This window comes from Chionomys nivalis, chromosome 5 (assembly GCF_950005125.1).
Source record: "Chionomys nivalis chromosome 5, mChiNiv1.1, whole genome shotgun sequence".
Taxonomy (NCBI): domain Eukaryota; kingdom Metazoa; phylum Chordata; class Mammalia; order Rodentia; family Cricetidae; genus Chionomys; species Chionomys nivalis.
In genome coordinates, this window is record NC_080090.1 from 71,037,179 (window position 1) to 71,058,128 (window position 20,950).

Genomic DNA, 20,950 nt, shown 5'->3' on the forward strand with positions numbered 1-20,950 from the left:
TCTGGATAAAAGCTGCTGGTATTTTAATGGTTTTTCACCCCTCTTCTCATCTCTCTTTGAAAAAAGGGATAGAGAGAGAAGGGGGAGGAGATGAGAGACAAGAAAGTTGTGTATTGCACATATGAGTGTACAATGCATGCACCCTTTATGTATGTGAGGCATCCCTCTCTACCTTGTTCCTTTGGGACAGAGCTTCCACAGAAGCTCACCGTTTTGCTAGGCTGGATGGTCAGCGAGCTCTCAGGTTCTGCCTTCCTCCATTGCCCAATGCTGGGGTCACAGCATTTTCTGTTATGTCCGAATTTTTACATCAGTGCTGAAGAATAAAACCAGATCCTCATGATTGTAAACCAAGTGCTTTTAATCAGGGGGCCATTTCCCCAGATCCCAATTTCTATTTTTAAAAATGCGTGTGTGTGTGTTTATGTGTGGAAGTCAGAGGAGAACTTGTGGAATTGGTTTTCTCCTTCTTTGATGTGGGTCTCTGGGTTCTAACTCATTTGACCTTTATCCACTCTGCCATCTCACGGGTCCCCTTTTCTGTTTTTGACATTAAAATATCGGCGTCATTTTTCATTAAAGAATAGAGCATAAATGTGGGTAAGAAATCATAACAGTGGCTGGCCATGTGCCTCAGTTGGTAGAATACTTGCTTGTCTATCATACATAAAGCTCTTAAATTTAATCCCTAGCTCCTCATGAAATTCAGGGTGGTGGTACCCATGCAATCGCAGCATTTGAGAAGTGGAGGCAAGGGGAAAGAAGTTTAGATCATGCTCAGTTACCTACAGTTCTAAGCTAGCATGGCTTTCATGAAAGCTATTTCATACAGAAAATGCAAGAGAGGAAAACAAGCAGCCATTCACTTCATTCATTGTTTATTGATACTCACAGCATTCCCTAAGTAGAGTTAAATCTCAGATTACATTAGGAAGTGCTACAGTGGTGCATATCTTGGCTTCTGATAACGGTTGTGTTATCTATGTTGTAATTGGGCTTCTAAGTTACCAATATTAGTGTAAGGGATACTGTTTTCTATAGAACAGATAGTCCACACTGTAAAAACAAAACAAACAAACAAACAAAACAATAATTCCCCAAACTGGTATAAAGAGTTTCATGATTCCAAACATTATTCCTATTAATTTCTCTAAGGAAAACAGCCCCATGTTTCATTTGATCAAGTGTTACTTTTATTACTTATTTAATGATATAGGTACAGACAATATCTGTTTGGTTTACCATGGAGGCTTGTGTGCCAGTAATTCTTGTGGTGCATCTATCAATGGGCAGACTATTCATAAATAAGCAAACTCAGAGTTTAGGTGAAGGGTGCTTTGAGTTTGATTGAGGGGTCAGAAAGCTGGGACAGCAGAACCTAGGGTTCACTACTGGTATATTTCTATACATTTTATTAAAAGAATATTTTAAGTCATTTTGTCATGACTTGTACTATGTTATATCACAGTTCATATATTGCATATGGGTCTGGCTAACTCTTTTAGTGCTCTTTGAATACTTCCTGACCGAGGCCAGCCAGAGCAATGGGTCTGCTCCGTAGAACAGAAGGAAAAGAAAGGAGGCAGCGAAGGTGTGTGTGTGGGCAAAGTAGACATAAGACAGTTTGACATGAGCATCATGAGGGTTAGGAATAATGAATGTTTTTGATACATTTCTCTAGCTATAGGTCGTGTTGGGTGGAAACAAGCAAACATCATTAGCTTGATCTATTTGTTGGTGTCTGGTACTGCACTTGGTTTAGAACTCCGAGGCACACGTGATCCACTTCTTAAATTGGGTCACATCATGGCCAAGCCAGTTGAAGTGCTGTCTCTGTGGACACTATTCTACCGTGCCTAGTGAGGGAGCTACTCACCCAAGCCAGTACAAGTGACAGGTCTGTAGACAGCAATGCACCATGGCTAATGAGGTAGCCTGCAGAGACACATTAGCCTGGGTGGGCTTTGTGAACGCCAGTCCACCATGCCCAAGGAAGACTACACAGCATAGACTGTGGTACCTGCAGGTTTATTTCTCACACTGCTTTCTCAGAGTTGCTTTTAAAAGTGACATCATATATAGAGCTTACAATGACAGAAAAAGTGTTTTGATTCCATTCTGGGGCCAACAGTTGAGCAGGCTATGAGTAGGGTATGAGCGGCGCTGTGTTTGTTATCAGGATTTGTGATAGAATTCTATTCCCTTTTGCAGATTCTAGAGCATTCCTTAACCAGTGGGTGGGTCACCTTAGTCTCTACCTCAGTGTTTTTGTTTTTGTTGTTGTTGTTTGCTTTGTTTTTATTTTTTTGAGACATGATGTCTCTGTGTTGTCCTGGCTGTCTTGGAACTCACTCTGAAGACAAAGCTAGCCTTGAACTTAGAGATCTCCCTGTCTCTGCCTTCTGAGTGCTAGAAGAAAGGCACGTGTCACCACCACCAGGCAGCCTACCTCAGTTTTTCCTTGGTCTCTCTTTGTCTCTTATTAGCAAAACTGCCATAGTACTTAAACCCTGCCCTAATATAAAGGCTGATCACAGCCCAAGCCCCTTAATTACATTGTGAAGAGCCCTCTTCTGAGGCAGTGGGATGATTCAGTAAAAGGTCTTGCTGCACAACTCAACAGCCTAGATTCTAGCCATAGATCCCAGAGAGGAAGGAGGAAAGTGACTTCAGAAACTTGTCCTCTGACCTACACTCCCATACTCCTAAACCCCTACCCCATACCAAACCAAAAAAAAAAAGCCATTAACAATAACAATAGTGATAATTTTTAAAAGAACTCCTTCCTTTAATAAGATCATATTCATAATAGGTGGATTTATCCTGTAGGGGACATCATTCAACCTACCATACCCATTTTCGATCAGATGTCTTGTGATGAACACCTATATCTCATATTGGCCACTTCTGGGATATTTTTGAAAGTGTGTACCAAGCTTGCAAGTGGCGTACTAACTGCTCCAAGTGTTATACACACTCTATGTTCCTACTCATGTTCCAGCAGGCTCTTGAAGACTAATAGCAAGTCTCTATGAGAAGAGACAATAACCATAATCACAAATAGTGAATTCTGAGTGATAGCTCTGTCGGTTCCATCTTATATTAATTGCTTTGATAATTTTAAACATTATATTGTTTTAAATATTACAGTATTTACATACTATTAGGTCATCTATCTCCCCAATCTTAAAAATAACCTTTAAATGATGAGAAAATTTTAGGGTAATGAGACTATATGCTAGATTTGCATTGAGACAAAAATCTTATTTTCTATAGTGAAAAATCAACTTATTATTTATGTATATGTATTTATAGAGAGAAATATATTGTGTGCCTAAATTAATTAATTGGCATGCATGTACCCTTCTCACTGTGGTCTGAGTATTTTTCTGTTAAATTGTTTTTGTTTTTGTGTTTTTTGTTATGGTTTAGTACTTAAAAAAGGAGCATGGGCATTTTTGAAAGTATTACTTCGAATGAGGGTCCCTCATTCTTTACTCTATAGAAAGTTGTGTTTGTAGTTGGCACTTATGTAAACTTACAGGCCATCAGGGCCTGCCACAGTGAAGCATCTTGGGGCATCAAGCAGCAGCTGATAGATGTTACAGCATGGCACACTGCCGGTGTGTTGCTGTCATTTCAGAATCAGGTCTTTTGGCTCACTAAAACATTGTCTTTGTTTTAATTCTTTAACTGTGGGGCTCTGCATACAGTCCGTGTCATTGTTTCTCGGTCTTTCTGGAGAAAGAGGAGACAGCAGGAAGGAGATGTTTCTCCATCCTGTAATCATGGCCTTTGCAGTCACCGCTGTCTAATCTTTTCCGTCAGGAGCGGAGCAGAAAAGGGAAAGTTCCCATCACTTCCTGATTCCAGTATAACTCCGTCCAGCTAAAAATAGCCAGACCTCCCTCTACCTCAATGAGTTTCCTTTCCCTCTTTCTCCACACAGCCACACACGGTTTGGTCATCCCTGACTCATGTTTGTAAACATTAGAGAGCTTCTGGTCTTTGCACTCACGCAACTGCCTTACTGTATGAGCTTGGGTCTGGCCATGGTGTGGACTAATCGTGAATGAATAATCGTGGATAGTGCTAGACATGAACTAACAAGAGGAGTTCAGCTGAACAGGGTGGGTGAGGGAAAAAGGAGGAATGAGAGAAGTGTCCTCACAGTGCAAACGAGAAGTTTTACATCTGTTAATGTGTTAGCAAAGCATAACTGTATTCAACAGACTGCATTATGAAACAGCGGCTTTCGTATCCATTAAATCCCCTTTCTCTCAGATTTTATTCCTTTGTAAATCTTGGGAGTATTGCTCAACTTAAAGTTCATGACTTTTTTATTTAGTTTGCGAGAATATTTAGGGTCTCTGTTGCTTTTTAGGGAGATTACAATATAATTAGATCATCTCCACTTCCTTTCTTCCCTCCAAACCTTACCCTCTGCCCCTCCTTGCTCTCTTCTGAGGTTGAGGGAAAAGACCACGAAGCCTCAAGACTACACGAAGAACTCCAGACAGCTAAGGAATGTTGAGAGTGGGAGACATGGTCTTCCCCAGGAAAGAGCACACCCATTTGTTACCTAAAACCAAATGGTCATTCAAGAGAACATGCATACAAGTAGCTTGATGCATACTGAGCAGGTTGTATTCAGGGATATACCTACACATACACAAACATGCAGGCATGTAGATCCATCACTTTTCTGAAACATCAAGAACAGTGAAATCAGAATGTTCTCTCAATGTAGGGTCCTAGGTTAAAGTGCTTTCTTGCTGTCCACCTAAGATTTTTATTCTTCATCTCTAATCTTCAGAGCTATCTAGTGAAGAGAGTGGTATTTTGCAGAGGTAGAAATTATATTACTGACTAAATCAGCATGACAGGAGGACTTCAGAAAAGCCAATTTTAGTGGTTTGCCCTGAACTTCATCCATTGAGGAGTCTCTCTAATACGGTTCCTGCTTTTCTTCCTTTCTCTTCTTTTTTTTCTTCACTTTTCTCTTCTCTCTGTCCTTATTTAGTGATTGGATATTTGTATAGCTCTCACTGTGTGATAGGTGTTGTCTAAGTACTGTAAAGTGTGAGTTCTTTCCATTCAGATTGCTCTCTGTGTCTTATGATTAAGAATATTAAGCTCAGAAAGATCGTCGAGTCTACAGAATGGAGATTATGGTTCGGGCCCAATCTGTGGTTTTACACCATAGTGCTCTATAACCACTTATTTATTCTGGCTGCAGTGAAAAAGAAATGAGACCTATCTTTTCCTGACAACCTTCCACGGTGATTCTGCCAGGTTAGATTTAGTGTGTGTGTGTGTGTGTGTGTGTGTGTGTGTGTGCGTGTGTGTGTGTGTGTATGTGTGTATAAATGCAATATGTATATATATGTTCATGTTGGGTATACTCATGTGAAAATGTGATGTACATGCATATATCTATACTTGTGTGTGGAGACAGAAGTGGACATTGGATGCCTTCTCCAATTGCTCTCCACCATATTCTTTGAGATGGGGTTTCTCATTCTTTTCAGAACTCATTAATTTGATGCATTGAGGCCTGAAGTTCTATTTCTTTTTCATAAGTAGAAGCCAAACAAATTCAATTTGTATACGTAAATTTAGTTTTAAAATGTGCATAATTTTATTACAGAAAACAAAATGAAACATCCTTAAAAAATCAATTTCCTAGTAATACAAAATACTCTGAAGTATGCTGTGCTGTCATACATACAAGAAATGAAGAGACCATAACGTACCTCGGATCATTCCACACTAAAAGCTGGAGAACCTCATTTCATGTCATAGCTCCTCTAAAACCCACAGCTTGCCTTGTTTTCAAAAGTACTTTCTCTACAAAGAGAATCTTACCAGCTGTGCAAGAACCTGTACCAGGTTGATACTGAAGTTAATGGGGAGCTGCTCTTAAATTGCACATTCTTATCAAAATAATTTAATTCATATGTTTTGGGCACCAGGATGGTATAAAATCCAGTAACAGGGTATCTTGGTTAGGGTTTTCATTGCTATGATGAAACTCCATAACCAAAGGGAGGTGATGGGGCATGTCTTTAATCCCAGGATTTGGGAGGCAGAGGCAGGCGGATCTCAGTAAATCAGCCTGGTCTACAAAGCAAGTTCCTGGACAATCAGGACTGATACACAGAGAAACCCTGTCTCGAAAAAAAAAATCAACAACAAAAACCCAGAAAAACAAAAACAAACACACAAACAAATAAAGAAATCCCATCACCAAAAGCAACTTGGGGAGGAAAGGATTTATTTCATTTTACAGCTTGTGGTCCAGGGAAGTTGGAACAGTGGAGGCAGAAACTGATGCTGAGGCAATGGAGGAGTGCTTCTCTCTGGCTTACGCAGTTTGCTTTCTTATTATATACATCAGAACCACCTGCCCAAGGATTGGCACCAAGTACAGTATGCTAGAATCTCCCCCATCAACTATTATTTAAAAAAATTCCCTGGCTTTGCAAAGAAACCTTGTCTTGAAACATAAAAAAATAAAAGGAGAAAAGAAATGCTCCCCAGGTTCTCTGCAAACCAGCCTTAGTGGGAGTGTTTTCTCATTTGCGGTGTCAGCTTCTTAAATAGCTCTAGCTTGTGTCAAGTTGACAAAAACAGCAACAACTGAAACCAACCAAAGCACAGTGGTTCCTGTTCTTCAGTGTGAGAGTCTTTAACTTCCCAAGCCTTAAAACCCATTCATATAGTTGTAAATATTTTGGAACCACTTGTTTTTCCTCTAGCAAATTCATACTCAGTTCCGTTCATTGTTAAATTCGTCAGATGCCTGCTATTTAGCCAGCCTGTGCTGAGAATTGACGGAACAATATTGGGTTTGTTTAGGGAAATTTTTTTTTAATATAGATATTGGTGATTTGCACAGCCCTTTACGACAGACAGTGTTGGTTTTGTCGGTTTGTTTTTTTGTTTTGTCTTAGCAACTGCTGGCAGATAATAATACCTTATGGATGCAGAATGACAGACACACCAGCTGAATACAGGAAGACTGAACATTTCTCAATGCGTCCTTCTCTTCCCCCTCAGGAACTTCTACTTGCAGAGAAGTGGGCTAGAATGAACAAGCTCCCCTTTCCGAAGATCGACCCGTATGTGTTTGATAGGGAAGGTCTGAAGGAGTGCTACGTCTTCAAACCCAAGAATCCTGAGGTGGAGAACGATTGCCCTACCATTATCCACTTTGTTCTGGCCAACATCAACTTCAGAAAGTACAAGGCCCCAGGTGTGTTGCCATGAGGTTGAAGTCTGACTGGCAATGTGATTGTACCGACACTGTCCCATGCACTGTGACGCCAGGGAGTGCTTCTCTTACCGTGACGAATAGCCGTGACCCGAGAGCCCAAGTGCTTCCATCTTTTTTACCCCTAAATTTCGAGTTCCTCATGATAGAGAAACTGAAAGACGAATGACAGGTTCAGCAAGAATTGCTAGAGCGTTGAACCAGAGGCTTGGGTTTGATAGATATCCTATTCATAAAGGATGTTAAAGAGTTTGACTTTCGCCATAGTGAAGCAGATCTGGTCTTTAAAATAAAATCATTCAAAAGCCTCTGGGAATATGAATTGACCACAAAACTCAATGTAATCTAACAGTGAGGCATGACTGTCCATTTTGGGCTTCCACATTGTGTTTTGCAGCAAAGGAGAATGTAGTTCAAGGAATGGTTATTCTGTTTTTCCATATCTGGAGGATTAGGTGGACTTTTATGCATCCTAAGAGATACTCATTAACCAAAGAAGGATGCATAGGGGCATTAAATGCTAAACACTTTTCAGACCAGAAGATGCAGTTTTTCATTTTGTGAATGGAAAAAGACAAAAGAGATGAGGTGTGGGGATACAGCAAAGAAGATTTTTTCCTACGTTCCTCAGAATGATAAAAAAAATTAGTAAGGGTAGATCTATGAGACATGCCTCATAAAAGGGAGAAGAAATGGTGGCTGGCATTTTTTCAAACGGAAATCCTAGTTTCAAAGTGAAACCCGGTAGCAAACTGAAAGCAACCTAGTCAATATTCTATTACTGTTAGTTCTCAGGGAGAAACCAAAAGGTTGGTAAGTCCAGGGATTTCTGGGACTTGAAGAGGATTCAGTGTTTTGGTTTGGATTTCCCCAGAGGAAGAGTCTCAGGACAAAATTCAAGTGCAAATGGTTTATTTGTAAGGGAGAGAGGAAGTGATACTGGGCAAGGAGACAAACAGCGTCGCACATCCTAGTAAGTCAGTTACCCCAAGAGGAACATGACCCATCTGGGAAAGTGCAAGTCAGAACACCCAGACTATAGATTCATCCTTTCCACCCATATACCAACAGGCAAGGGAGCTGGGTACCATTCCAACTTGAGTGTGGCTCTCTGGGTGCTGGGTACCATTCCAATTTGAGTGTGGCTGTCTGGAAGCTGGGTACCATCACAACTTGAGTGTGGCTGTCTGAGAGCTGGGTACCATTCCAACTTGAGTGTGGCTGTCTGGGAGCTGGGTACCATTACAACTTGAGTGTGGCTGATTGGGGCAAATAGTTGCTTTTGGGAATCATAGCTTTTCTGGTGACTCTCAGTGCTGTCTTCATGGTTGCTTGTATGTTTGGGAGGTTTTGTTTGTCTTTTTCTGAAAGCAAGATTCATACTCTTTTTTTGGCATATAGGTGTCCCAAGAGAAACAAAAGAGGAGAAGGAAATAGCTGACTTTGACATTTTTGATGACCCTGAATCGCCATTTTCTACCTTCAACTTTCAGTATCCAAATCAAGCATTCAAAAGGCTACATGATCTGATGTACTTCAATACACTGAACAACATTGATGTGAGTATCTCCCCAAACATTAGTATGTGAAGTCACCAGCAAGCACGTGAATTCAATAAGAAGATGAATCAGGCTTGGGAATGGCCCAGTCCACAATGCAGTGCCTTGTTTCTTAGGAATCATTTCACTAACCTATAAAAGAACACGCAGAATTCACTAGTAACGACATCACTGTCTGCTGCTAATCAGAACGTACACTTTATAGTATTGTGTGGTGGCATGAGGATTCATTTCCATCTCTCCTCATCTATTTTCATGATAAGATAATTTATAAAAAGAAGGAAGTGACGGAAGGGCAGCGTATAGGCAGGGGAGTGAACGTGAGTGCTATTACCTCACCAATGACTTATTGCTCTCAAATGCTTGGCTTCTGTAGCTCTTGACAATATTGCCAAATCCTAGAGCTTCCTGCAGTTTTAACCTTTCACGTGTGCTTTGTGAGAGAGACTTTAGAAGCAAGTCCTTCCCTCACTGTCAGTCATTCTTATCCGTCGCTAGCACACCTGCTGTTAAAAGTCTTTGTCTCTGAGATTGGTTAGGGCTAACTGCCCCGTGTCAGAATACTGTTGTGTGATTGAAATCATCTGCTGGTAGGCCCAAATCACAGCCGCTAGCCAGTCATCATCAGTTGTGAAAGCTGAGCTCGGTGGCCTGCTTGGATTGTATATAGTAAGGAAGAAAATAAGAAAAGACAGCGAATTAGAGCCATGCGTCATCTCTGATTTGCTGGTCCTCTTGGAGGTGATGAAGGCTGCAAAGAACACCTGGATGTGCTGCTTCTGCAGAACTTAACTAGATTTTGTGCTAAGGAACAACTGACACATCAGTGTGCTTCTTCTTTTGTTTTCCATGAGACAGTTAAAGAGAGGTCAAATGCTGTCGTGACATAATGACCATAATCCTTTTAAATCAATACATTTTTACGAGCATATGAAAAATTTCCTCATATACTTCAGTTGCTATTAATTCTAAAATTCCTTCTTTTTTGCCTTTCCAGTATGTGATGCCTGATATGTAACATGCTCACTAAAAGTTGCAACACATTATTTCCTTCACATACGCTGACTAAAGCTTACACGGGGATAAATATTTAAAAACCTCTTGCTGCTTTATGTCGTCGTGATGGTTAAATTCGAAGAGAATGAGTGCTGTGACACAAGGAAGGCATAAAAGTCGTCAGAACAGAGTTGCGCTTTATTTTATTTGAGATTTCATTGTACGTGTGTTTGTGGGAGGTGGGGTTGTGAGTGCAGGTGCCCCCAGAGGCCGGAGGTGTCAGAGTTCCATGCAGCCATAGTCATAGGCAATTGTGAGGTGCCTTTCATGGCTGATAGGAGCTAAACTCAGGCCTTTAGGAAAAGCAGCCTGTGTTCTTAATCTCTCAGCCCTTTCCCCAGCCCACCAAAGAGAGTTGTATTTTATAAAGTTTAATCACACTAAAGGAGAAGAGAGCTAAGGAGATTGCAATTTTCTGTTTTGAAACTAGTAGACATACATTCCTTGGGGATAGAAATCGACTGAATTTGATAAATGATCCCCTACTGAAAAGGACTAGCATTGTAAGGGCCATAAATATCCTCTACCCGACTTAGGAATGAACACACTCACATATGTATTTTAAGCAGCTGCATTTCTCTAGCTATTTTTAGTCCCTGTTTATATTAGACCTGCTAAAAACATCTTCTGAAGTAATTGTATAGTTCTGTTTACATTTTTTACAAGTGTTCCTCAAGGTAGTTTATTTAATGCAGACATGACAAAGTTAAAGCCTGAACAAAAATGGGCTGAATTCCAAAGCCACCATCCTCAGTATAGCCCAATAAACATTGGTTCTTCATAAACTACTAAGTATTATTTATAATAATGCATATAATATGTATGAAACTTGGGGATCTCATACTTTGTATTTTTATCATATACTGTGCCCCCAGTCTTCTCTCAGATCCACCCCAATTTCACACACACTCAACTTTGTGTCTCATTTTTTCTTTAGGCCATTAAGTCTAGTTGGTGCTACCTATATTGTCTTGGGTGTGTGGCCATCCATTAAAGAGTGTTCAACCTACCAGGGCCCACATTCTTAAAGAAAAATGACTCTTCCATCAGTTACCAATAGCTCCTGAGCTGAAGTTGGAGCTTTGTGGCCACCTCTAAACCTCTATGATAGGATTTTTGTCTGTCTTGAGCTTGGATAGATTTTGAGTTTGGTGTCATAGCCACTGTGAGTTTCTATGTGCAAATACCCTGTTTATGTGAACAAACATTTTTTATAGCTTTTACTAACACATGTGGCATGGCATTTAGAGGTAAAGATGAAGGTTGTATAGTATCTTTAAATACAATATAGGCTATGTCTTAGTTACATTGTTACTGCTATGATAAGATACCATGACCAAGGCAACTTATCAGGGAGAGTTTATTGAGGCTTGTGGTTTCAGAGCATGCCTCCATGATCATCATGGCCAAGAAGCATGGCTGCAGGCAAAACTCATAGTATTGGAGGCATGCCTGAGAGCCTACATCTTGAGATATAACCACAAGGCAGAGAGAAGTCTAACTGAAGATGGCATGAGGCTTTTGAAACGTCAAAGCCCACTCCCAGTGACACCTACTCCAATAAGGCTACACAATCTTATCCTTCCCAAATAGTTCCATTAATCGAGGATGAGCGGATAGGAGTCATTCTCATTTGTCACTGAACATACTATTCAAATTTCAGGAGGATTGGATTCTTCATCCCGAAAACAGGGACATAGGACAGGCGCAGTGTGACAATGAATGTGTAACCAGGTAGGGCCTAAATCGTACCCTGTAAGCAGAAGCCACTTCTCTGTGAAGACCTTAGCTGTGCATGACAGGGTCCCGGCAGTCTGCAGTGCATGGGGAATCTATGGGAGAAACTGTGAAGCGTTAGGATTCACCTTATAGACAAATTGTAAGGACAAGGACAGTTGTAGGTGCTAAGTAAACATTTTGAACAAATGAATGTAGACTTTTACCTAAATTAGGTGGCCATTTTGATTCATATTCAAGTGAAATGTGTGCATGTGTGTGTGTGTGTGTATGTTTTTTATTCAACTTTTATTGGTATTTTATTTCCTGGTGACCTCTTCCATATCATTTATCCAAGAAAAAACCCCACATTTTGTTACAAAAGTTCCTAGTAAGTGGTGATGTGTAAAAAGTACTAAAGTTGTGCTGAGCACACGGTGCTGGGAATGCACTAGGTCCAGTTAATAACAGTCACCCACACCATCTGCGCGGAGTAGAGCATGGACTTATGCTTAAGCAGCTGCATCTGGACCAGCAGAGCGGTTTTCAGGTGGCAGGAACTGTAATAACACAGGATGCAAAGTCTTTCATCTGTTAAAGTAGAAGTCAGTGTCCAGCCTTGTGGCCAGTGCCACTGTGGCTTCAGGTATATTTCCTCTATTTGTTTTCTGATCTGGTTTTGTTCTGAACAGGCCACTGTGTATCTTGCAGCTGGGAACTCCTGTTGATCATTTTCCCGGGAGATCCTTTAGAGGATATTTTTTACCTCTGCTCTGGCTCACTTTTTGACAGCAGTCTGGCCTTTCCATTAGCATCGGTTTTCTGTACTTACTCAGTCCTCCCAAATTCCTTTTCGATGAATGTTGTCTCAAGGCTTTTACAGTTATGGAATTCTGTGGGATTTACATTTTTTTTCCTTATTAGAAACGTAAGGTATAGTGACTTGGACTGGTGGACATGTGGTACGTGTTTTCCACAGGCTTTGGTTTCAAGCCAAATTGTCTAGTCGTTTCTCAGCTGTCTCTTAACTGGGTGGCCTTGGATTGGCAGATTATTTTGTTCTTTTCTGTTGGCAAACAATGATATATTGAATAGGATTAGGATGAAATTTAGTTACAATAACAAAGATTTAGGATATAATAGGCACTAGGGAAACTCAACAGCTAATATGATGAATTATTATTAGTTTTCATAGTCTCTTCTGCTTGTAATTATAAATTCTAAATTCCATAAAACAGCAAGTTGCTTATTTTCTGTACTCTAGGGATAGTGATCATAATGCTTGGCGCCTCAAGGGAATATGCAATGTGTTTTTAATAAATTTATTTTTATAAGTCATCGCTGACTGAAGATGATGAGGGTCAGGATAAAAGTTGTCACTGTTGGAGATGGAGCTGTTGGCCATGAAACCTGCACACAGCGCATGCCTGACAGTGCAGCATGTGCAGTCATAAACCACTACTGTGACCTTGAGGGAACGGGTGTTTGGAGGACTCTTTTGCAGTACCTGTTGGTTCGCCTTGTTTTCTGTTCTCATTCCGCCGACAAGGTCGCAGATTCTATGATAACTTTTATACTTTACTCCTTTCAGTTCAGGCCAGTATGCATAACAATCAGCTTAACTTTTGGTCAGATAATTTTATAAGGTGTTTTAATTAGTTACTTCTCTGGCTCACATGACAAAGTATGTGACAGAAACAGGACATGTTTATTTCAGTTCATGAGTCAAGGGTGTCATCAGCCATGGTGGTGAAGTCATGGCTGCAGGAACATGAAGCAGCTGATTGCCTTGCATTGGCAGCCACAGAGCAGTGGGGGTACAGTACATGGGGTGGTGCCACCCACGTAAGTTGCTTTTTCCTACCCCAACTAATTCCTCAGAGCCGTGCTCTGATTTAGCTCCTAGATGTCTCTAGACTCTGATAAGATGACCATCAGTGTTAACCAATCATAGTGTAAAACATCGGGTAATAATCAGAATGGGGGAAAGTGTGTGTCAGAATTACTAGTGGTTAATTCTTACTTTAATAGCATTTCATCATTGTGATTACCCTGCTTAGGTACAAGGTAAGGTTTTTGACTATTCAAAAGATAATCTGCAATTATTTAATAACTGCAGTAATATGCAATCTGTTGCATATCTTGGCCTGTTTTGTTAGTCCTGCAGTGGAGGAGACGCAGTGGTTCCTCTGCCCATCATACTCAGTGTTGGCCAGCACCATAAATAAAAGATAGATCAACCAAAAAAAAAAAAAAAAACAAAAAAAAAAACCCTAATGGGCTCATTTGAACATAGTTCTATCCAGCATGGCAGCATGGGAACCTTCAGAGAAAAGATTCAGATTTTAAATGAACTGCCCATTTTTTTTTAATCTAGATTTTGTGATGCATGACAGATGTATAGAAATATGATTGTTTGAAATGGTTAGAGTCTAATTCTGAGAAAAATCCTAGAGAAGTCGATTTGTTTGGATTTTTCTGGTCTTTGGGGAACATTCCATCCTTTTGGATACGGGCAGGGTGTTTTGAAGTGTATGTTGCAGGGGCAGGGGGAGTCTTACGACGTGCCCTCAGAAAGGGTAGAGAACTCCTTTATGAGTGTGTCTAAGGAATGAAAGGTGGCAAATTGTAGCAATGCTTCCAGACCTTTCAGACTATAATAAGGAGTTAGAACTTCTATACTCTCCTTTGGGAAGAGGGATGCTCATTTCTATGGCTTGCCTGAGGAGGGCAGCAAAAGGGGGCAGGAGACAATAGGACAGGGCTTTTTTTGAGGCTGTCATTTGAAGGTGTGTGAATCCACACAGCCCCAAACTCACCTTCTACCCGTGTTCTACACGATCTCATTGCATCGCGTGTGTACATTAGTTGAATGTGTCTTTATTATCAGCGGTGCCAGGCACTGTTTCAGGGTCACAGAGATATGTAACAGCAAAAGAATATGGCGTCCAAGCTTGCAGTCTCATCACTCAGGAAGCTAAAGGCAAGAGGACCCCGAGTTTGCAGCTTGGGCTCCAGAGGGAGACTCTGTTTCAGAAACACAAAACAAAATACCAAACCAAACAAAATCAAACAAAACACCAAACAAAACAAAACAAGCCCCCAAACAAAAAGGCAACCAAAACAAGGAGATTTTGAGTGCTTAGAATTAATCAAATATTTTCTCCTAAATACTCAACACAAGATTAGCTTAAGAAGCATGATGGATGTGTGTGTGTGTGTGTGTGTGTGTGTGTGTGTGGTTTAATTTATAGGCAAGGGAATTGAGTAATGGATTAATTAGGCAAAATCCTGGAAGTCACAATTTTGTGTAGCAGAACTTTCCTGTTAAGCTATCTTTATACCACCAGCCCACTAATAATGGCCCAGAGACCTATTATTAATTATGAAAGCTTGGCTTTATCTTAAGCCTTTTCCCTTGCTAACTCTTATAACTTAATTGACCCATATTTTAAACATCTATGTTCTATCATGTGGCTTGGTTATTCTTCTTAATACACCATATTCAACTTGCTCTCAGTCTGCTGGCAAAATAGTGTGTCTCGACTCCTCCTCCCAGGTTCTCTCTCTCTACCAGGAAGTCCCACCTATTCTCTCCTGCCTAGCTATTGACTGTTCAACTTTTCTAACACTATTCACAGAAGAACATCTTCACACAATGCACAAATATCCCACAACAGTTTTGGAGTTGGGACTGGGCTTATAGTAAATCTTCCCCACTCTTTTCTCTATTTCCCAAGTGACCTTATTTTTAAATGTTTCACAAACAGTTTCTTTTCCACCCAAGCCAGCCAATGTCCCCATGTCTCCCTTCTACCACAGCATTCCATCCTTAGCTTTGTATGGTTATTCATGGAGAAAGCTCCCTGCCCCCTTACGCTTATACAACCATGTGTGTTTAGCTACAGTTGTTTTTTTCCCCATGTTTTTTCCTGAGCATTTATTAATTTAGAAAAATACTTGTTATATGCCTCCCATGGTCTCAGTGCTGGAATCAAACACTAAGATTCCCTGTTTTCATGATATTTCAGATTTCATGGGAATGTGAACATTAGCCAGAAAATTCAGAGTAATTTTCATGAAAACAGCAGTTGTTTGTTATACTGGTAACTTTTACACCCTTTTCAGTCCACCATAATTTTCTCTCTTGGGAGACTGTTTTAATTTGATGCTATAAGCATTCCTTATTTGTCTACAATAGTTCAGTTACACACCTCCAGAATTGTTCATTTTGATGGGAAGGAGGAAGATCTCATGTTTGAAGTTTATTTTTTTTCATTTATCTACCCATATTGCTTTAGAGTAAAGGGGAGCTCTTGAATGGTGCAGTGAAAGATAGCATAGAATCACACTTGGGGTGAGCAGTAAGGATGAAGATAAGCATTCGTGGGATTTTGCTGGAATAAACCTGACAGGAAGGAGTTGGAATCCTGTGGAAGGAGAGAAACAATTACTTATGTAAACCCTGTAAGATCACTATTGGTAAAAATAAAAATTAGAAAGATACAGATATGATATAATACATCTTAGATATACCAAGATATAGCATGTGGCATGCTAAAAGCTTTACAGTCAGCAAGTGACTTCATACTGCGTTTTAATTTGCATGACAGCATCCAGTTCCCAGGGAGCATTAGGCTGTGTTCTGAGGGATGAGGGATGTTCAGTGGTTTCATAGTGTTAACATGACACCTAGTGGTTCAGCTTGCACATTCTTATCCCAGATGATTCGGGGTTTTCAGTTATAAATATAAATGTTGGTTTTCCACTTATAAGAAAGGCTTAAAATTAGGAATGTGAGCAAGGGTCAAATTTTGGTAAACTTACTCATTTGTGATACTAAGACTGTTTTTTTTTCTTGTGTTTTCCTATAGTGTAAGGAGTTGAACATAGGGTGCCATAGACACTAGGCAAGTACTCTACTAACTGAGCCACCGCCCTAGTTGTTGTTTTTCCTCCTAGGGACTGTGTGTGTGTGTGTGTGAAATTCACTGCAGAGAAATAGCATCAGGCAGTCATTACTAGTGTAGTAGTCCCTGGGGTCTTTTCTGTTGCGGTTTGTTTCCCTGACAATTCTCTGCTCCCAGGGGATACATCTGAAGGAGCAGAAACCAACTGGGTAGCATTGCAAGCTGGGAGTCTAGAAAGATAGATTGTTACAAGGAAATACAGCAGCTAATTTGAGTAGCAGGACTGATTTTCTGGTTTCCACCAGGCAGTAAGCTCTTTCTTACTCCTGCTTGTTTCTTATAAGCTTCATAGCTATTAACATTCAGACTGAGGTGCCTATTGAACATATCAAAACTGGCTATCAGTTTCTCCCAGCATTCCTCAGTCCCTACCTGTTACAGGGTATGGCTGCAGACCCCGCCCCCTACCCGAAACTTTTTAGCCCAGGGATCTGGCTGCCCTTCCTCCAGTGGCTCTTTCTTATATAATTCAGACATTTTGGTTACTGCCCTTTTTGTACCTTTGCCCTCTTGGGATGGAGGAGTTAATTTCATTGGTTAATAAAGAAACTGCTTTGGCCCATTTGATAGGCCAGCCCTTAGGTGGGTGGAGTGACAGAGCAGAATGCTGGGAGAAAGAAGTCGAATCAGTCAGTCGCCATGATTCTCCCACTCCAGACAGACACAGGTTAAGATCTTTCCTGGTAAGCCAGCTCATGGTGCTACACAGATTATTAGAAATGGATTAATCAAAGATGTGAGAATTAGCCAATAAGAGGCTAGAACTAATGGGCCAAACAGTGTTTAAAAGAATACAGTTTCCGTGTAATTATTTTGGGTAAAGCTAGCTGGGTGGCGGCATACCACCATTCCCACAACACTCTTGGCTGATGCACCCCTCTCCTGTCTCCTAGATGGCCCAGCTCAATCTAGTCATATCCACTCTGGACTTCCCCAGATGTCCCTGCCTCTGGCTATGCTCTCCCACACATCTACATATCTAAAATAAACTTTTCCTCCATACCCAGGTGCAGTCATGTTCCTTTCTTTTTTTTTTTAAATATTTATTTATTTATTTTGTATATAATATTGTGTCTATGTATATGCCTGCAGGCCAAATCCCATTACAGATGGTTGTGAGCCACCATGTGGTTCCTGGGAATTGAACTCAGGACCTTTGGAAGAGCAGGCAATGCTCTTAACCTCTGAGCCATCTCTCCAGCCCCTCTTTCTTTCTTCTTTTTTATTCAGTAGCATCCTTTCATCACACAGAGTTCATAAGCAGCTTTGTGAACACATATCTGTTACAGGATCTTTCTATGTGCCAGTCATTGTCCATAATACTTTATATTGATGGTCTCCAATTCCCAGCATCCCAAGATTAAAAATGTTCCTGTTATCTTAAAGACAATTCCATTAAACAAGTACTGGGGAGATGGCTTGGTAGTTAAGAGTGCTTGCTCTTCTTTCAGATGACCCAGGTTTGGTGCCCAGCACCTACGAGGCAACTCACATGGTCTAGAAATATTTGCAAGGGATCAACTCCCTCTTCTGGGCTCTGCAGGCACTGCATACACATGGTACACTTTTCATGCAGGCAAAATACACACATAAAATAAAAATATGTAACGTCTTTAAAGAAGAAATAATCTCAAAAATTTAGGTTAGTTTTCATCTATTTCAGATAGCCTAGGCATGAGAGGACCAAGGAGGCCTTTGACCCAAGTCTTTTTCAACAGACTGAAGTACAGAATTTATTATGTCTCCCTTACTATGGGAAAATGGGCTCTACATATATCTGCTTAACAGTCTCAGTAATATTTGAGTCTGCTGCCACAAGTAGAGACTGATGTATTTTTTTAATCATACAAAAAACTCAAATTTTTATGATAATTTTTTTGTTATTTGTTTTGGTAACATGATGACCAGTTAGCTGCTCTGGAAAAAATAGAGGTTCCTGCCAATGGGTGTGATAAGAAGTTGCTGTCTGCTAACCACATGGCGCGAAATTTAACCCTCCTATTTCTCTGTTCTACGCACTGGAGCATACTTGCTCAGTGAACTTGTATTGGAATGTGTATGCCTCTGGTGAGATTAGCCACTTGGGTTCTGAGTGGGAGGAGAGGTCGTGGGTCCTGAACCTTTTGGACTTGCCAGGCATTCGCACTCCCAGTGTAGAGCTGAAAACATTTGGTCAGTGCTTCAAACTTATGTAGCAGTCCCTGGAGTGGAGGAAAAGGGGGCCGGCTATCTAATAGCTCCAGCTACCCTGCCTCTAGTGCATCAAACATCAATATTGTTGACAGCTTCTGGGGGAGTGGTGGTTTCCTGATGTCTCGAAGGCTCCAAAACAGCAATAGAGTCATCTTGAACACCCTTTGCTCCCAATTCCAAAGTGTTTCCCCAACTGGGCACTAATGGCTCTAACCAAATCCAAATTTCATTTTCTCCGAAAATTCCTAATAAGGATCATTTCGTATCAGAAACGATATATGTTGCCCCCGATCATCATCAGCTTGGGTAAATATGAGACAACTCTGGATGAAAACTGGCAATTCATTTTTATGAGGAAAATCATAAAGTTTTTTTTTTTACGTTAGTTCGAGGACACTTGTTCTTTGGTTGTTGGCCAGAATCAGCGAAATGGACAATTCCCTAGTGAACGATGGCCTTCTCTCTCCTGTAGAGGGTATCTGCTTTCTGTGTGATCTCCTATCCCCTCTTTAACATTAAAAATTCAAATTATGAATTTTGTGTTTCCTTTCATATTCCCACTTCCTAGTGAAGGCTAGGTGGAGGGAACATGAACTTACCTTGTTGCAATTGTCTTCCTCTTTACCTGGAGTACTCCTGGGGTTCTTCTTCACAAGAATGTAATAGTGAGACCTTGCATTGACATAGATGCCCAAAAGAATCATTTTTTTCTCAATAAATTTCAAAATGGGGACACTAAGCAAAGAGAACCGGCCTTTTGTTTTCATTCAACTAGTGTTTCCGGGATGTATAGCTGTGTATACCATTTCTTTTCTGTTTCCATTGGCAGGTGATAAAGGATGCCATTGTTGAGAGCATCGAATACAGAAGGCAGAACCCATCTCGTTGCTCTGTTTCCCTGAGTAATGTCGAGGCAAGAAAATTCTTCAACAAGGAGTTTCTAAGTAAACCCACGGCGTAGTCTGTGTGCTGGAAAGATCAAGCCATTTGAATTTCCTGATGATTGTAGTCAAGAGCACATTGGAGATGGTCTTGCTGAGCCTTAGGGACTGGCTAGTACTCAAGAGTTGCAGCAATTTAGCTGCGCGTTAGGAGGAAAATACTGTTGGTTATGGAATTCTAGCAACAGTTTCTGTCAGTATGAATTTTCTGACATAAACATAGGGATATCTACTGTATTTCAAACATTCCTCACTAACTTGCTTTTACCTGTACTTTTATATAAAGTACAGGTAAAGTGGTTTTCTTTTAAAATATTTAATAGTTCAGCTCAGTAAGTAAGGCTTCCCATTGTGTGTGAATGTTATTCACAAACTAGATTTGTTCATGTCATGATACAACACTATTTTTTATTTAAGTATTCATATATACACATATGAAATAAATACTTTGATGTACAAATTACCATGAGAGACCTGAGTTTTTGTTGTCTTTTAAAAATCTTTCTGTGTTCTGTATATGGTGTGTGTGTGTGTGTGTGTGTGTGTATTTGTGTGTGCATGTTTATGTGTGTGATTGCAGATATGCTCAGACCATGATGTATGTATGGAGGTCAGAGGATAACTCAGTCCTTTCTTTCCACATTTTTCGAGACAGGGTTTCTTTGCTGTTTGTAGCTGTGTATGCATGGCAGCTACCCTTGAGATACCAGGGCCTGACCTATTTCTGCCTGCCATCTTACCATAGGGTGCTGGGGTTACAGATGCCCACTGCCAAGGCTGGCCTCACATGGGACCTAAACACACCTCGTTACGCTTATGAGATGAACACTCCCCGCACTGAATCATCTCCCTGGCCCTTGTTCTTCTCTCAAGGAAATATTTTACTATGAAAGGATTTTAGATTCACTGATTTCTAGCAATATAAATATGAAAAGATATTCTTAGATTTTTTAAATTTAATTATGTGGGGGCATCTATACCTAAATAAAGGTGTCCACAGAGGCCAGAGGTGTTGAGTTGCATGCAGCCAGAGTTACAGGTGATTGGGAGTCACTTACCATGAATGCTGGGAACCGAATGAGCAGTATGTGCTCTTAACTATTGAAGCCCTATGAAATTTACATTTTAATTATTTTTTTCTTCGAACGGAGAGTGTATATAATTTGTTCAGCAAGTGGCATTCATTTCTATTCATTTGTATAAAAATGTGTGACAATGTCTAATGCAGTACTTTACTCT

General features: G+C 40.5%; 1 protein-coding gene across 1 annotated transcript in view; it reads left to right on the forward strand.

Moving 5' to 3' along the window:
* The window catches only part of Pla2g4a (phospholipase A2 group IVA), a 144,014-nt gene extending 123,846 nt beyond the window's left edge, over positions 1-20,168 (forward strand). Inside the window, exons 16-18 of the mRNA XM_057769913.1 lie at positions 7,063-7,258; positions 8,678-8,835; positions 19,600-20,168. Coding sequence (XP_057625896.1) covers positions 7,063-7,258; positions 8,678-8,835; positions 19,600-19,731 — 486 coding nt within the window. The 3' untranslated portion in view covers positions 19,732-20,168. The remainder of the gene's footprint in view (positions 1-7,062; positions 7,259-8,677; positions 8,836-19,599) is intronic.
* Positions 20,169-20,950: the final 782 nt, after the last annotated feature.